Raw genomic sequence first — 18,683 nt, forward strand, 5'->3', positions numbered from 1 at the left:
TTTTTTAAATCTTTAAATCAGAATACCTTGTTAGTGGTGTCAATGAATCAATTTGTGCTCAAGGACACTGACTGGGTTTGACACTCTGTTGTTATAATGATGGTAAAAAGAGGTTTTAGCCAGAATGGGAAGCAGATGGCAAACTCATAGCTTGCAAGGAGAGGAGGTAAGGCCTCTTAATCAGTGGGTAAATAGGGGTGGGAGTTACAGTATGAGAGAGTGCTGATGAGGAAATTGCTATGAGAGGAGCAGTGCGGTATGATGAGGAAGGACAAACATTTAAACAAGGTTAGACTGTGGAAGAGCAGAAAAGAGCAGGAAGACTAAAGTCCTCTAGAAAAACGTCAGAAAAAGGGGGAGTGTTTTTATAAGCAGGGTCATCTTTGGGTCAATACGATCTGTCAGCATTACATATGCATTCATTGTTTAGTGAGTTCAAGAGCCATTTAAGCTGTTTTCCATTTATAAGTGGAACATTGAAATGAAAGACAATTTTCAAGGACTACATGTTGTATCAAATGTAAAATTATACCTTTGTGTAGATTTAAGACTATAGAAGTTTATTGCAATGGCCCCACCGAGGGGTGGCCAGAGGGGGCCATGACCACCCTGATACAATTATAGATCATCAAATATAGATTTATTGCCAAGAAGGTTTTCAGTTATAAGGAACTTGCTTTGGATGTTTGGTCCATAAAACTTACATTGAACATTTTAAGGGGAATAGAAATAAGGCAGAGTACTCCAACACTCAGAAAAGAATGGAACTAATTACAATAAAAACATGATTAAGATACTTTTAAAAAAAAGTACTATAACATAACAAACATGTACAATACAGCTGTTTCAGAAAAAGCTGTACATTTTTTTGCAGGAGGTACAAAAATATTAAGCAGAAAATGTGCAAAAGTTTCCAGTGGTGCAAGTATGTGCAGACATACAACACATGTATAGAAACACTACACATTAAATTGGGATTGTTACGGAATTTAAAACTGTTAAATGTACCAGTATTAGTTTAGGTAAATCAGAGAATTAGTACGATTAACTTTAAAATAAGAAACCAAAGTACTGTATCTCAGTATGGGATTCCTTAACACTCATATAGACATCATTTTCAACTAGCCTGTATAGAATCTTCAGCTGCATAAAAGAATTAATTTATGGCCTTTGGTTGAGGTGTGTCACCCCAAGATATTCACTGACCCCTTCTGGCCAACCCTATAAACTTAGTGAACCACTGCTTAATTGATCTGCTGGGTGAGGCTGAATGAGATGAGAGAGATGAGCTTACATTGCAATATTATAGATCATATATAATTGAATTGTGCCGATGTTTGTGTGAAAGTAATTCAGTAGTGTAACTATGCAACCATGATGTTTGTGCATTCACTGTGAGATTCATTTGAAGCCATGTTTCGGGCCAATTCTTTTAAGTCCATTATTCATCCTCCTTTTACTGTAGCTCTGTTTTAGTTTTCACCAACTCCTGAGGAAAGGAAAGTTTTTTGGCTGTTAAATGCTCCACTTTGTTTACTAGCTAGCTGCAAGCTTTATCTGTCTGTTGTTAGTGCTGGGAAGTTATAGCACACAGTGGATTTAGAGCCTTTTTGCTGAAACTAGTAACATTGAGCTGTGGGCCACACAAGAGAGACAACGTGCTGAAAGACACTATATAGCTCTGAGCTAAGGGGAACTGAGTGATTCTCTGTGGGTTCATTATGACTGTTTTCACATATAAGTAGTCATGTTACCCTTCATTGATGAAAAATGTTCAGTATAGTTTCCTTAAAGCATACAATGTAGAATATGTGCAGTGTATGTAGCATACACACAATACAATAGAAATACAAAACTATGAATATATGTTATAGAAATAAAAAAAAAAACATAATGGAACATATAGTATCACATAAAAAAAAAACAAAACAGTAGCGATGTAGAATATTTAGAATTACTATGAAATGATATAAGATGATGATATAATATAATACTTTGCAGTGTCTTCATGGATCCCTTTAATTCTTCATGATTTTATTAGAATTCAACTGTGAGTTTTTTCAAGCCTGAACATTAATAAGCATCTCAACATGTCATTGTAATCTAGGAGTTAAATCTGTGTACTCTAAAAACAAAACAAATCAAACTTTTGGCACGTCCAATTTTTGGTTTGAAGTTGTACTTAATGATTTAAATTATTTTTTGTTTGTGTAATTGCTTTTGATTTTTCCTCTTGTAACATATTGCCTAAATTGAGCTGTCTTCTTCATGCAAAATTGAGGTTTTGGCACCCAAAACGGTACAGTTTGTTGGGTCTGGAGCTCGTTAAACACCTCAGTGGGGCACGCCATCTCTGCTGTGAGGTTTTTAAGCATTCATTGTACTTCCATAACTTCTCACTTAAACTATGCTTAAGCCTGGGGGGTGAAAAAAATCCATTCCTACATGGTCACATTTAATTCCCTTCATCATTTTTCAACTGGAATGAGTGAAATTGCTCCTTACCATCAGCAACTTTGCTCATTAAGAGCTTGGAGAACATTTAAATATTTCTATTTAAAACGCCTTCCCAGCAATTCCCAAAAGCCTATTTTACGCTTCTCCAGTAAGTGGATTAAACTGAATTAAAAATGAAAAGAAAAAGGGAGAGACTTTTTGTAGTGCCTTTTATGTTTGGTGAAATATAGCTTATGTTTTATATCAGACAAATAAGTATACTGCAGATACACCTTTAGTGCAAGCTGGTTAATTGATTTAGTTCACTCCGCATGTAAGAGAGGAAGAAAGTGTGGAGAATGATAATAAAATCACACAGTTGGCTTTCTGGTGGAGGCTCACCAGCTAAACTGCAATACTTTATTTGTCTTTTTTCCACTGTTTTGCTTTTTTCTATCCATCTGTCCTCATTAGACCTGTCTTCTCCTTTCAATGGGTGTTGTCTTAAGTCAGCGCGAGTCTTCAGAAATCCACTCTTTATGTATACTTGTTACTGATTTTCAATGCAGCCCATGCATCTTTTTATAGCATATCATAAAAGAAAAGTGTCTTCCTCGTCATCTGTCTCTCTGTCTTTTTCTATCTGAAATCATTTATATGTTTACCGGGATTCGTAGAAAAACCCTTGTGGACCTGAAGCACAGTCACAAGTAGCGGGGTTACAGGCATCTGTTGTGTATGAAAAAGCCCCCATAGATAATACAGTATACAGAGCCTGACCTTTTTCTTGCTGACGACTGTCTGTCTAGGTAAACCTTAGCTTTTGTTATGATAATTTCCGGCAGGACAGCGTCCAAAAAAAAAAGCCCACGTTATTAAACTTTGCATTCAATTATTGTGGCTCAACAGGAGATTACGTAGAAAGGCAGCCTGCTAAATATTCAAAAATTCAGTCCGTATTCGTGAATATTTAATAATGTCTATTCACATTCAGCACAATTCATTTGAACCCACAAAGAGCATAAAGCTCTTCCATCAGGTCTGGCCAATTGATACTGACAACAAAACCAACCATTTTTATGGTCAATAGGGACTTTTCTTTTGTTGCCCGGCTTTTGTTCGGCTGAAAAGACTTTGATGAATTTGATTCCCCTCATTGTGATTTGACAGGCTGAGCTTGCAAGTTAGCATCCTTGTACTGTAACACTAAAGCACACGCATGCAGCCATCTTCTCACAGATTACAACCATGCGCAAACATACACACTTCCACATGCAGAACGATGGTGTTCACACAACAGATCCCTGACCGACAGGCCAATCTTCCTTTTGGATAAGCCAAGGTGAAATTGCTAATTGGCGTGCATTTTGCAAACGGCACATTGCAGATTACACCGTGGTTCAGGGTGACATCTTACCTCTCCTGAAGTGCACAAGTGAGCAGAGACTGATGCAGGAGGAGCCTCGCTGCTGTAAAATTTGAGATGAAAAGGTTGTGATCACAGCCTAATGATTGTGCTTTCTCCATGCTCTTTTCTTTTTTCTAATTATAAGCTTGGTCCTGTTCTGAAAGATTACTAACACGTGTGATATAGCTGACTCTTATATCTTTTTTTTGTCCTCTCTATCTACCTATTCCTTCCTGCAGTCATGCCCCGCTTTGCTGAACAAGTGGAGGTTGCTATCGAGGCACTGAGTACGAACCCTCCACAGGCTTTTGAGGAGAATGAGTTTATTGATGCATCCCGTTTGGTCTACGATGGCGTACGTGACATCAGGAAAGCTGTCCTCATGATAAGGGTATGTCTATTACCTCGTCTGAAAGAAAACACTCACTGAAATTCTAGTTTAAATGCTCAGCATTTAGGAGTTCGACAGAAATGAATGTGTTTGGAAATGCTGACCAAGGCCAACCACAGTAATTTATTTCTGCCTTCCCCCATATATTTAAAACAGTTGATTGGGTATTTTGTGAATGTAGACATCTGAGTAAATTGTTTATGTCCCAATGTTGCTGAATGGTCAGTCATTGATTCTGGGATTTAGCATATTTGGTTTAAATTTATGATCAATCTTTGTTGCATTCTATAATCAATCTAATACATATTTTATTGTCTTTTACCCTCTAATTAATGAAATACAAAGGTAGAAACCAAAGCGTTTCATCAAAAACCTGTGAGAATGAAATCTTCTGATTCACTGGGATCATCCCCATGATTCATGAGACACATTCGTCACAGACACCTTTCCAATCTTTGCCTCTTTATTCTCATTCTACGTAGCAACACATCTGTGGTACGTCAGTGTCAGAGCAGACTGTGCTGCTGACGATCATAGATGACAGTGGATTTTCTCTGACAAAAATATATCTGCCCTAAGGATAAAGACAGACAAAATTGAAATCTAAAATTCAATTGAATTCCCATTTGAGATGTCACACCTGTCACATGATTATGTTTTCTAAAGCTGGCAGAACATTTTACAGCATGTCATTATAAAAATGCTGCATAACAACATGACACCAGCAGCTCTGCCGCCTCACATACCCACTCTGATATTACGGTATCTGCATTTTTCACCCCAACTGGCCCTTCTTCTCTTCACCATGTAATTCATTTATTCAACTTTATGCAGGCTGGAAGGTTTCCCAGTGCAGCTCTGGAAAAAATCTAATTATGGAAAATAATTTGATGTTGGTAAATAATGTAAAACAGGCAGCTTTGAACTGCCCGGGACCAGCTGGCTTCATAATCCCATCCAAGTTCAATTACTTTCTGAGGAAACAACTTGGAAGATCCTTGCTTTCTGTTGTCTAACTCCATCATATAGATAGCAAATGTTGGTGCCACATGTAATAGTTTTATGTGCGCACATTTCCAAGCGTCTGTGTTATTTTTCTCCCACTTAAGCCGAGTAATGGCTCCCTTAGAATTTTTACAGCACAGATCTTATGAGCAGTCGATGGATTAAGAAACCAATTCTCCACAGTGTTTAAAAATTGAGGCAGGTCTCGAGAAGAGTGTAAAGTTATAATGAAAGTTCTCGAAAACATAGTTTTGTCCTGGCCTTTATGTGCCCACGCAGACACACACACACACACACACACACACACACACACACACACACACACATACACACACACACACAGAGCAGAGTAGTGCGATAGAGTAGCAAGACCGAGATGCAGTGGAACATGTATGAAATTGAACAGTGGTTGGAGACTGGCAAGTGTAATATAACCAGTGTTTACACTCTCACCTATTCTCAACAAACTGACCTACAGCCTGTCTCAAGCAGAAAGTTCAACTTTAACTGGAAGTTCAGAGTGAAAGGAGCACTACATTACAGAAATGCAAGGAGCTGCATTGATGCGGACATGTTGTTTCAGGTCCCAGTGAGATGATTAAATACAATCTATCAAGGCTGGTTTTAATCTGAGATTCCTGGGTTTAAAGGCTTATGGGATGCCAAAAGTAGGTCAAGTTTTTACAACAAAAAAAGTTATCACAATAAGAATGATTTCATCATCTGTTTCGATGATCACGTAGAAGCCTTGAGAGGTAAGGTGGAAAAAATATTGAGGGCAGTGGCCAAAACATAAGTTTATCTCCTATGTAAGAAATACTATCTCCTATAAATACAAGATATTATCTCCCACATATGGGATATTATCTTCTAGAGGAGATTTTTTTTCCTATGTAGGTGAAACGTAGGATCTCCTAATTCTCCTACAATATTACTAAAAAGTTAATGCAGCCTTTCCTCTCATGAGACACTGAGATAGGCTTAATTAGGCTGTTTTGAGAGCGAGAAAGCCATGCAGAATGAAGTGTTTAATGCACTATTCAAAGGGCATTGAAAGTTCAGCTAAATGCAGCATAAACAAAAAGCTTCAACCTTCTCAGTTAACTAATTGCATGTGTCCACTGTTAAAGATAATGAAATGTTGCGATTTCACTATCGCATGTTTCTATGAACTGTTATGACTGTTCACCAGTGGTTTGATGCATGCCGTTTTGCACATGGGAGCAGTTCATCATGTCGGCTTTTTGGTCAGCCTTGCCTATGAATAAAAATATGTTAACCTTGCCTTTCCGTGTAATTATGAGATGAAAAGCAGTTTTACAATAACAACGCAATCTATTGCACTGCGCCAACCCAGTGGCTCCACTGAAATGAACAACCAGCCTCCAAAAGCTGCTGAACATCTAATTCTATTACCAGCTATATGAATGTAAATGCATGAAGATCATAATGGTTGTCAAGTATGTTTGAATTTAATACTAGATGCCATTTATATTTCCCAGGGAGATATAAGGTCAGAATAGATGAAAAAAGATTATGATTAAGTGGGATGAAATAAAAAAAGCAGGTACAAACCTAGCAAAACTAAGCAAAAGTAACAATCATTCAAATAATAAAATAAGTTAAACCATAAACTGAATAAAATATCATCATGTTTCAGTAGAATAGATTGGTGCTTTTATGAATGAATATGAGGCTTATATAAGTGCAAAGTAATGGTGTTCCTGCTGCTGAGGAGAAACTCAAAGGCTTAAAATGATTTTTTTTTTTTTTTAAAAAGAATGCTTAATGAAGCTGTGTATGACCAGAACATTGCACCAATTAATTATTAGGAGTTACTTCACAGTGGCCGTGGATGCTTTTCCCCGTTTTCTTTTATATAATTGTCATCTCATTGAGTCCATTAGAGGATGTGCTATTCATAGAGTTGTGTCATGTTCTGCTGTGATTGAATATGAGTGCAACAGATCAATGACTACTGGGAATACTAATAAGGTCATTCATAACAATGACTGGCCTGTGCTAACCTGACATCACCAAAACCAATTGTGAAAGCAAGTTAGTCTAGAACTTTGGTTATTTTTGATGCCACAGGACATATATTGGGTGGACCTAAAACCAATCAGAACAATAAAACATGACATAATGCCAAGCAATGGACAAATGCAAACAGCATTCAGCATGCAGAGATGAGCTGTGATGGTGTAGCATTAATATGTCTATGAACAGATGTTTCTGTTTTTGCCGCTCGAATTTGAAAACAGTGGCCATTTTGGTTGTTTTTCGAAAATGCCTTAATGGCGCACCTCTTTACTGAGATAGTTTTATACTCACTGTAGTATCCACATCTTGAGGGCGCACAAGCCAAAAATATAATGTCATCATGTATTATTTATAAAGTTCAAAGGCTCCGCAACTTGTCATTCATTGTCTTAAACACGTCCTATATTAGAAAAACTGTTGTGATTGGCTTGACCCGGGGCTTGTCAACCCAGGCTCACTCCTACTCATACAATACTGGTCAGTGGCCCTCAGCCTCAGATACCAACAGAGCAAGGCACCCTTTAGTGGTGGTATGAAAAACACCAGGGGACAGCATTTTTTGACACACTTGGCAACCTCTATAGTACATAGAGTGAGACAGTCCACCTAGGACGGTAAGGAGTTTACGTGGATAAGTCTATCAAAATAAGAACTTTTACACAAGAACTCACTGTTCCAGTAAATCTAACCACGTCCTTTTTTATTTTGCTCAAATGTAAGCAAGTGAGCCTAAAATGATTTTTTGTTACCTACATTTATTTTGAAAAGACACAACACATGTAACAGTTGTAAATTGATATGTCGTCCCTAACGTTCAAAACTGATCCTGGAAGGCTATCCAGAGCATCATAGTTTGATGTGTACGGCCCCTGATGGAGAATCAGTATTTGACAAGTTGGGAGTAAGACCAGATGTATCTGCCAGACCGTATAAAAGATGAGCTCACAGATCCATCTGGTTCCCAGGCTAAGCCTATGTCAGTATACAGTAAATGTAATTCATTATTGCCATAGAAACTGGCCTACTAGCACCCTGTTGTTTGGTAGAAGTTCTGCTTTATAGCCAGTGGGAGCACTCGCTTTGTGTAAAACATGAATTATATCCCTAATATCTGTAATATAATTAATCATCATGGAGAGGCAACATTCTCGCAGCCTATAAATAGAATCACTGTGCTTTTCATAAGGACAACTGTGGCAGCACTGTGAATGCACGGCTTTTTTAATGTCAGCCTCATGTAGAAAAGATGACTTTACACGTGTACATGTTTTGATCTCATATTCTTCTCTGCAGCAGGTAAGCCATCCAGCAGAGGTTACCATGGTGATGTAGCCCAGTTAAAAGTGAGCCATCTTCATGAGATCAACAAGTCTGTGTTGAAGTTATCCAGCTAACCCACTAATCTTAATTAGTGAGACAGTGCTTTGTAGCCAGCAGAGAGGAAATAAATATGATTATTAATCATTTAGTTTCTCAGTTTGTGCAGATGCTCATATATAACTCAATTACGTTCTATTTTGTTTATTTGATGAGAGTCCACAAATTACTTGTGCTCCTTAAGCTTTTTTCAAATTGTTAAGTATGGTGGAGTAATGCTCTCTATGTCCTGCTTTACACAGTGCTTGTGATTCTGCTTTTCTCTTTTGAATTAAGGTAATTGTGCAGAGACAAACTGTGCCAGTCACAATGTACTCAGATAAAAGCAATACAGCTGACATTTTTGTAACATTTAAACTGCTTCCTCTTTATAATATAGTCCTGCTATGAGTTTTCTAATTTTAGCAGTAGTATTCAGCAGTGGATCTTGAGAGCATTATCACCAGTCTTGACAGAGACACTCTACAAAATACTGTCTAATCCTTTAGTTGCAGCTTAAAAAAAAGATTTCTGTAGTTTCAGGTTTGTTAATAATGAATCAAGTAATTTATCAATTTATCGACATTAGCCATGTCACTACCATTTAAAGATATGGTTCCTGCAGCCATGGAAATGCGAAAAAAAAAACGTGAAATTTCACCAAGTCTTTTCACATGCTTAGGGAGGTTGTGGAATTGGTAAACTGTGATTTTTTTTGTGAATTTTGACATGTGTAATGAAATTTTTACAGTTATAACTGTTTTCATAATGTAACATAACTGCTGTTTTATTTTCTCTAGCTGTTGGGAGAAACATAGCTCAATTATGGGCCAATATTTACCAACATGTACATTTTTTAAATCTTTTTTTTTATAATTCTGGCTCTCCCTCCATGTGTGCAAGCTAGCTGTTGGAATAAAGTCTGAATCTGAAGCAGAAAAATATTATTGTGATAGTGGGATTTACCATGTAGGGACATGAATTCCAAAGTTGCCATTCCTATTCAATGGCTCAATAATACTTTTAAAATGAGTACTTGAAAAGTCATGGAAAAGTTTAAAAATTTTGTCCATGAAAATGTTTAAGAACTCAGTAAAAAAAAGCATTACTCTCTAAACCACTCTGCCCTCTCCAGTGTGAATAAATTCAGTGACCCCCTTTAATACAATAAATCTAGACAGCCCTTGTTGGCACACTTTTATTTAACACCAGTGTATATGGAACCATAGTTGCTGACCCAGGTAATGTGCAAATGGGTCCAGATATGAACCTGTGAAAACGGTGAGTAATTGTTGCTTTTTATACCCCTACATTTCATCTCCTGGTTTGCTTGATGGTTTTGTGTTAAAAGACACTGACAGCTGGGTTGTTTTTTTCCTATCAGGCATTTTCCCAAAGCCAATACATTAATGCTGTTATTTAGAAAAAACCCTAGAATTCCAAATTTCTGCATTTTCAAAGAGTGTCACCCATTTAGAATTCAATTTGACAGAAGATAGGTGAGAGGAGGTATATTATTCGGAGAATAACTCTAAATGTGGTTTTAATAAATTAGTCTCTTTTTTGTGTGACATCTCCGTCTGTCACATGCTGAGTTTGGTTGGGAGCCAAAACTCCCAATGAGGCGCTGTATACTGAAAACGACAACACAGGAACATATGCTGTCTGTTACTCTGAATTTCCGCACAATGGGGCATGAAGTCAAAGAAATTTGCCCTTTTGAGCTGTCAATTTAGGAGTGGTGTGATTTTTCTTTTTCCATTTCTCTCTGTCTGACTGTTTGCCTGACTTCGCTTTTGTGTTTCTCGCAGACACCAGAGGAGCTGGAGGATGACTCTGACTTTGAACAGGAGGACTATGATACTCGCAGCAGGACTAGTGTCCAGACTGAAGATGACCAGCTTATTGCTGGACAGAGTGCTCGGGTGAGTGGATGTTCACTTCCCCACTGTGCTGAAACTTCCTGAATGTGCCCCAGTTATAGAACATGACATAAAACAAAAATCCAGAAAGATCATGTTTTTGGTTTGGGTAAAGGTCGGGCAGCAAGCCCAAATTCATCATATAAGTGACTGTAGTGTTAAAGCCTCAGGCGTAGGCTGAGGCTCAAGTTGAACTGCATCCCACCTCAACACCCACCCCTGTTCCTTGGCCATACTGGAATCGATTCATCCAAGTAGTTCCACTTACATAGCATGAAAGTCCATTTAAATGATCCTAACAAGCAGGATTATTTTAAATAAACACTGTTCGGGGGTGGCAGGTGTAAAATTGCAATCACAAACAAAGAAGTAATTACCAAATTCCCTTCAGATGCCAGACAAAACACAAAATACAGTATTGTGCTGCGCCAAGGCTTCAGTTGCGATCACTAGGGTCTGGGCTTTGTTGCACATTAGCAATTTTTCACTTGGGCCCAGCTTAAAGAACATTAAGAGGGTATCAGTGCTTGCTTCCCTCCAGCAACACAGAGGCTCTAGCGGTGTGTTGCATGTTGAATGGATTGTGGATGGCAGGAATGTGACTTGGCCCGATGCCTTTCCCTATGGCACAGGCCTGTATTATACTGCCTGAGTCTCTGCACAGTGTGCACACATGGGGGTGATGCACAAAGACGGAAGAAAAAAATAAAACCAAAATCGCATCTTATTGTTGCTAAATTTATGTATTATGCAGCTGTTGCCCTGATTATGATACCTTCTGATAGTCGTTAAAACAAAAAAATACCAGCTCAGAAACAAGAGCACCACAAACAGGCAACATTTATCTTTAAGGCTAGCACAAAACACTGTACATAAAAGTGAGACCAAGTCACCATTGCTGAAAAGCCGCCACTGTGGCCACTAATTGTAATAATAGGCAATGATTAAAGGAATACTTCACCCACAAAAACAATCATTTGTAAATCAATTAGCCATGCTGTGTTCACTTCAATTTTGTGAACATTTTTCTAGAATGCCTTCATTGAAAATGGCAAATGTATGGATTGATTGATTGATTGATTGATTGAGGCTTGAGCAGTGTAATTTAACTTTAATTTTTACATTTTTGCTTATTTTTGCTTTTTCTAAAACTTTGCATTGGAGTCTAGCTTTAAAGAGAGCATAGATAAGTTTCACAGTGACAGTTCAGATTTAAATATTATGGTTTTAGTGAAAAGGCGTGTGTTTTGGAAACACTGAACACATGACTGGGTAAATGAGACATGGATTATAGTGCACATGTGTGAGAGTTTGTAAATGGATGTTAAGTGTAGTCTTGCTGTTGTTAAACAGGGTCACCAATCAATCAGTAAATCAATATGTTCACCATTTACCATGTTCACATTTTTAAATTTATTAGACATTCTACATGTTTTCAATTCTGTACTACAACTCTTGCATAAATTTACCCCTTTGACTGAATAGTCATTTTGGGTGGATGAAGTATAATGCACTTTATGTTTATAATGTGACCGAAATAGAGAAGGGTTATAAAATCAGCAAAGTGACTCAGTAATGTGGATTACACAGCACCTTAATCAGGTTGTAGCTGCAAAACTCCCATAGTCTACTGAGTTGAAAAGCTAATGAATTTCTGTTAGGCGAAAGATCATTTCTTATTTCAGAAGTTACATGGTCTTGCTCTAAATTCCATGATCTCCACCATTACTTATTTTCCTGCAGCATTTTAAAATTTATAAACAAATGTGGGTCCTCAATAAAATACCCAAACTATTTCAAAGTGTTGACTCATTTTTCTGTGGGTGCAGCCAAGAAGTTTTTCAAACTAAATGACAAAATATGTTGTTAGTCACTGCCCGAGAGAAATGACACATATGAGCTTTTTTTCATTGTCCAACACTGTTTGTTAGTCTTCCAAAACTGTTGCTGTTATTTGACTATGACAAAAAATGTTCATGTGACCTTCATCTGCCACCTATATTATTAAGGTTTTTTTAAAGGTTAAAACACATGAATTACTCAAAGTTTATGTTAAAAAGACTACTTGATCGAGGTTAAGGAAAGATTGCATTCATGGTTTTAAAAAAAACAAACCTGTTTCTGTGTGTTTAAAACAAAATGTAATAAATTCTACAACCAGTCAAGAAAATCCAAATTGAAAAAGTGCCATTCAGATCTGATTTAATGTTGCAGAACACTGTAGTAGTAAATAAGTTGAGTTTTGTTTCATTATTTGAACATAACTGTTGAACTAAGAGAAAATATTTTTTAAAAGTTTTACATTTTCACATCTGAACTCCAACCATGAACAAAAAGAACAGATCCATGCTTTGGGAGCACAATAGCTTCTCCAGGACGACTGTGGGGGTCCTGGGTGTGAAGTGCTTTGAGTTTGTTGAACATATACTCCCACTAAGGCTCCCGCGGCGTAACATTGCAGGGCCATCTGAGCTTAGATGCACCAGCGCTGCCACACAAGGGAGCTTCACAGCACCAAACTGTTAACTAGTTTTCCTGGCACTCAACTGTGCTTTGAGTGGGCAGCTCTTCTTGGGAACAGTTTGAAGTCTCAGCATGTCCCCTTTGTCATAACTTGTTGCTGTAATACAAGTGATATAAGGTGGATTCAAGGGTGACGTGGCAGAATGCAGTGATTCTTCATGCACCCTTAATTAGAAAGCCATGCGCTCGAGCTCGCATCCAATAAACGCACGACAACGTATCGCATCGTGTTATCAAACGAGTTTACATTTGTGCATTTAGTCCGCATTATCGTGTACAACATCCTTTACATCTGGCGCACTGACAAAGCCTCTCACACAGTTAATTGATATCGCCTGTTTTTCCACTCGTAGACACTGTTATGCCCTCAGAGACTAAACATTTACACACGCAGAAGGCAAGCACATCCATAAAAGATGTATTTGCCGTGAACCACTGGTGATCTGCCCAGTCGGCCTCAGCCTGTCGTGTCAGGATAAAGCTTGCTGTCCTCTCACGGTCATGCCAAGTGCACACTGGTGCTTCTGTGTTTCTATTCAAACAGACAAGAGGAAGCGTAATCCATTTTCTCCATAGGAGCTGACATGAGCACACTGAGGTTTACAGTCATGATCCCCCCAAGCCCCTCCAGTGTGCGGGTCTCACACACAGGACACATGCATAACATCTTTCTTGATCTCACTGTCTCCCTCTTGCTCAGCGTAGAAAGAAATCAAATCAAGTCCAGGGCACTCCCAGGAGCCTTTGTTCCCAGTGCTTTTTTGCCTTGTGTGGTGCTCCACTTGTCACTTCTTTTATACTTATGCGCAAAGCTAACTTATTAGAGCAAACATGCATAATGAGAAGGCAGAAAAAGACACAGGGGACAGAGGCCTGTACATATTGTCTCTTTCTATTAGAACATGCAGGCGCAAACTCTCTTTCTATAACACACACACCACGGATAATGCACAGAGAGGCAAACACAACGCGCACACACATACGCACCCAACATCTCTTAACACAGTGATTGGATAACACTGTTGATAGGTCATCCATAAAATTGAACTCTGAGTGTCTGGGCAGTTTATTTCAAATGAAACAAATTAAAGTCATTTCAAGACGCCGCGCTCGGTGAAGAAACCCGGAAAGCGTTCTAATCCCTGCAGACGCAGCCGAGTCGCAGAGTGTATTGGCACAGCACTCCCTCGGCCGGATTTGCCACTATGTTAAGCTCCCAAGGCCCGCTCCTTGTTGTTATCAGTAAAGTAGGGGAAGGGATTTGGGGATAAGTGAATTCTAGAGAGCAGAGGAGGAGGGAGAGAGAGGGAGGGGGCTTCACCAAGTGCCTTCCTGCTCCCCTGACGTCCCAATTGGCTCATGTGTTTACCCCTGTGCTGCAGCTTTCTTTTGTATTCAGAAGCCTCTCTCTCTCTCTCTCTCTCTCTCTCTCTCTCCCTCTCTCTCTCCCTCCCTGATGCTCTCTCTCTTTTGTCACACCATTTTTAGAGTAAATTTGAATACCAACCAAATCCCTCACTCTCTCTCTCCCCAACCTCCCTTGATCCCTAATTTTAGAAAAGGAATTTCCAATCCAAATTGTTGAGTTTCAAGAGACTTTTTGCTCCCTTTAACTGTTTGAGGGAGCACTTCATCTTGGTTTAGTGCAGCTTTAATGTGCAGAAGACGGAGGGAAAACATTTTGTTTGCACGTACAGAGATAGCCAAACCGAGAACTACTCTACGACTCTTAATTTGCATTCTTTATCTGACTCGTTACAGTGGCATTTAGCAAAGCCATAACTGTACTTCTTCTCGATGGTGTACCAACCATTTTGACACCAGGGGCATACTGCTCAGTGTAATTATAGAAACAAGTGAATAATTGATGCCTCAACAGTTGGGTGCAGCAAAGAAATGAGCAGTGAAAGATATGCAAATAACCGCCCTCGAGTCCAGAGGTCAGAGAGATGTGCCTGGTGGCACAGTGCACTCACCTGTGTCGCTATTGATTAGGCAGCAATTACTGTACAGCTTTGCCTACATTATGTTTTTGGCTACGCTGAACATGAGTGTCTAATCAGTAAACATACCCCAGGGAGCTGCTGGCTAACCAGAACCACAAGCTGAGAGACCAAGTAAAGTGTCTCGACTAAAATGCCCTTTGTAGTCCTCAAGTTTATATTTATAAATCTTTTTGCTTTTATTCAAACTGATTTGAATTTAAAAACAGGTTATAGTTGAAATGAACAGCATAAATAAGACTTTAAAATGAGCAGGTGTTGTGTTATAAATGACAAACTCAAAGAAGCAGGAGGTCAGTAAAAATGTTGTTATAAAACCCAATTCCGAAACACCCCTTTTCCCTAATCAGCGCCCGTCCTTTCTGCATGTTCATGCCGAGGGGTAGGGTATCCAGATTCTTGCTGGGATATATGGGTAGGGCAAAGTGTTGTGACTACATGGCCCCACAAATGGAGGCACACTTCAAACTGAGTGCTAAGAGAGATAATTTAAGATGGCTGCACAAGTAAGCTAACAAAAGTAGCCACAAATGTTTTGGTTTTTTTTCAATTACAATACCCATCAAAATATCTTAGTTTAATGTTTCAGTGCATTATGCTCCTTTTCTTTGAAACAACAACAACAAATGAAATCGCTAGTATGCCAACATCTTGATAGCTAACTAGCTAGCTAGTTACTGGTGCATTGTTATTGCTGATTTTTGCTTTAGGCTATAGTCTCAAATATTGGCAAACTTTAACTAGTCTTGCAGTGAAGTTGCTGGACTTGTTAGTCTACAACCCCCAATAAAAGTGCAAACTGGCAGGGTAGGAGCATGCGTTACTAGCGTAAGCCTAAATAGCATTGCTAGAGATTGCTAGTGTTCTTTTCTGTTTGATGACTTGTTAGACTGATTGTTAACGTGAACTTAAAGGGGAGCACCACCTTATTCAAGGGTTCTAATATGTTATTTCTATAGCCTGGGAAAGTGTAATCAATATTTGTGAACATGTCCTAACATTTTACCCTATAACATCACAAATATTGAGTTGTAGCCTTCTAGTTTTTGGATTTGGGAGAGTTGGTCATGCTTACTAGTACTATTGGACTGTCTTAGACCAAAAGAATAACATATATGAAAAGATTTCAACCACTATCCCTTGTAGCTCTTTTTGGGGAGCAAGGTGGCACTCAAAAGGAGGAGTAGGGGTAAAAATAACAAATCTGATTGAGCCTTAATTTAGGAATCTGTCTGCTAAGTAAATAGAGGTGTGCTTGACTTGTGGATAGGCAGACTATAGGCGTTTTGTCATAGATAAAATAAATTGGTGCTGGGCCCCAGAGCCACTGCCGGCTGTGTGCGGCCCATAATTCATAGCGACACCTGCAAAGTGAGTACAAGTTTGCCCCGCTGGAATCAGTGGTCTGTTTTAAATTGTTTATTCCTCATTGTGCAGTTGCAATACATATTAACTCTGTATTTGTTTTAAATGTGAGCAGTGTTTTCACTCCACACACGGTTTAATGGGATTTGCTGCCTCGCTGTTGTTTGTGTGTCTTGGCACCAGCAGCAGAGGAAATCTACACTGGGCTTAAGGGGGCTGGTTTTGCTTGTTTGTTTATGCCGTTCGTTTTTTTTTTTTTTTTCTTTTTTTTCTCAAGCTAGCCGCCATCAAAGCTTTTGCACCACTCTGCTCACACAGTGATCAGTAGGCCAAAGCTCATGGACACATCTGTTGGCCTCTGATGAGAAAGTTGTGCCACCATGCCTCTCTATTTCCGTCTGTAATTTCGATTTTTGTTTTCTCTCTTTCATTGCGGCCCCCCTTCTGTTTCGGCTTATTTTGTTTTCGAAGAATTTCAGAAGGACAAGTCATCTATATTTTTTGTTTTCAATTCCCTCCTGACACATCTAGCAGGGGACATGAGCAAAGTGACGCACTTTCTCACTGAGCTCACCCTGCACCCCCACACACCAGCTTTGCTGTGAGAGAGGGAATAAGGAAGTGGAAAAAAAGGAGGACAAGGGTGATTATTTCATTAAGAGAATAGCAATTCGTGGAGGACAGTCAATAATAGATGAGGTTAAAAAACAATGGTGACTTTTCTTTTTTCTACTGTACTCGTTTTCTCTCTCTGCCTCTCGAGTCAATAGAATCGACCTAATGGAAACCAGGTTACTCTTCCTTCCATCTCACCTCCCTGACATAATGTTGAACAAATGCATTATTCATTCTCTGGTCTAAGAAGCGAGGTAATTATACATTTATCTCCCAAATAATACCGGGTCCTTACTGCGCCTGTGACCTTGCCACAAGATTTATGCCATTTTGGACCTGCCCCCGAAGGCCGCTGAGTTAAAAATGAAGGCAAAAATGGATTTGCTCTTTATGGATATAAGATGTCAAGGGGTTTGAAAAGGTCCAGTCATTAAATGTAAAGTTTAGAACTTTATTTTGAAGCGTTTCAGAAGGGCAGGGATAGTCAGACTCCAAACTTAGTGTTTAAGTTTTGTAGGGCGGATTAAAAAGTAGACTGGACGGGAAAAAATAGAACAAATGGAGCTACAGCTCTCCCCTTTATATTCTTCCCTTTATTCTCTTTCCCCTTAACTAATCCTTCTTCTTATTCGCCCCTTTCCTCATTTCCCTATCGTTCTCTCCTTCCCAACCTTATCTCCCTCCTTTACCTAAATTCTTCTCCTCTGTCATTTCCCTCATTCTGAGCAATCCTTCCAATTTATTCCGTCTCAAATTTACTCCCTAACAACCTCTTCCTGTTCCTCTAATGCTTTTGTTTCTTCTGTGCTCCCCTGTGGCCTGCAGGCTATCATGGCACAGCTTCCCCAGGAGGAGAAGGCTAAGATTGCTGAGCAGGTGGAGAGCTTCAGACAGGAGAAGTGCAAGCTAGACGCAGAAGTGGCCAAGTGGGACGACAACGGCAATGACATCATCGTGCTGGCCAAGCAGATGTGTATGATCATGATGGAGATGACGGACTTTACCAGGTAAACATGACACGTAAAGGCAGTGGTGAATTTTCACATTTTAAAGGAGCAGTGCGTAGGATTTCGAGGCGGTGAGAACTGTAGATTACAACCAGCTGTAACTTCCATCATGAGTCAAATGTGAACTCACAGTTAGAATTCCTTTAGTGTTCATTGTTTAGATGGATTTTAGTAGGCTGAATTATCTGCAATGGTATTTTTCAACTTCAAAACAAATGGACCTGGTGATTTAAACTAGTAAAAATAAACTAAAAAAAAGCAGTTTTAAAATAAAAATCTGTGTTTTTCTTAAAACATTTGAATCATCATAGAGAGTCTGATAACTATAGTGATGCAAATGGCCCTATCTAGAGCGAGTTTTTGGTTTGTCCATCCTGGGCAACTATAGAAACATAGCGGTGCAACATGAAAGAGGATGGCTTCCTACTAAATATAAATGTCTCATTCTAAGGTGACGAAAATACAATTCTTATTTTCAGGTGATTTTATCACTAAAGACAATATACTTATAATATTATATTCCATTTATGCCAATATATCCCTCTAAGTCCTACACACTTGACCTTTAAAATTTATCTGGCTAATTTGTTGCTTAAACATCCATCACAT

General features: G+C 38.9%; 1 protein-coding gene across 1 annotated transcript in view; it reads left to right on the top strand.

Annotated features, from left to right (window-relative positions):
- ctnna2 (catenin (cadherin-associated protein), alpha 2) overlaps positions 1-18,683 on the top strand; it is a 393,163-nt gene that overhangs the window by 359,001 nt on the left and 15,479 nt on the right. Inside the window, exons 13-15 of the mRNA XM_042485341.1 lie at positions 4,084-4,235; positions 10,451-10,564; positions 17,893-18,074. Of these exons, the coding sequence (XP_042341275.1) occupies positions 4,084-4,235; positions 10,451-10,564; positions 17,893-18,074 (448 nt within the window). The remainder of the gene's footprint in view (positions 1-4,083; positions 4,236-10,450; positions 10,565-17,892; positions 18,075-18,683) is intronic.

Source organism: Plectropomus leopardus, chromosome 4, assembly GCF_008729295.1.
Source record: "Plectropomus leopardus isolate mb chromosome 4, YSFRI_Pleo_2.0, whole genome shotgun sequence".
NCBI classification, from domain to species: domain Eukaryota; kingdom Metazoa; phylum Chordata; class Actinopteri; order Perciformes; family Serranidae; genus Plectropomus; species Plectropomus leopardus.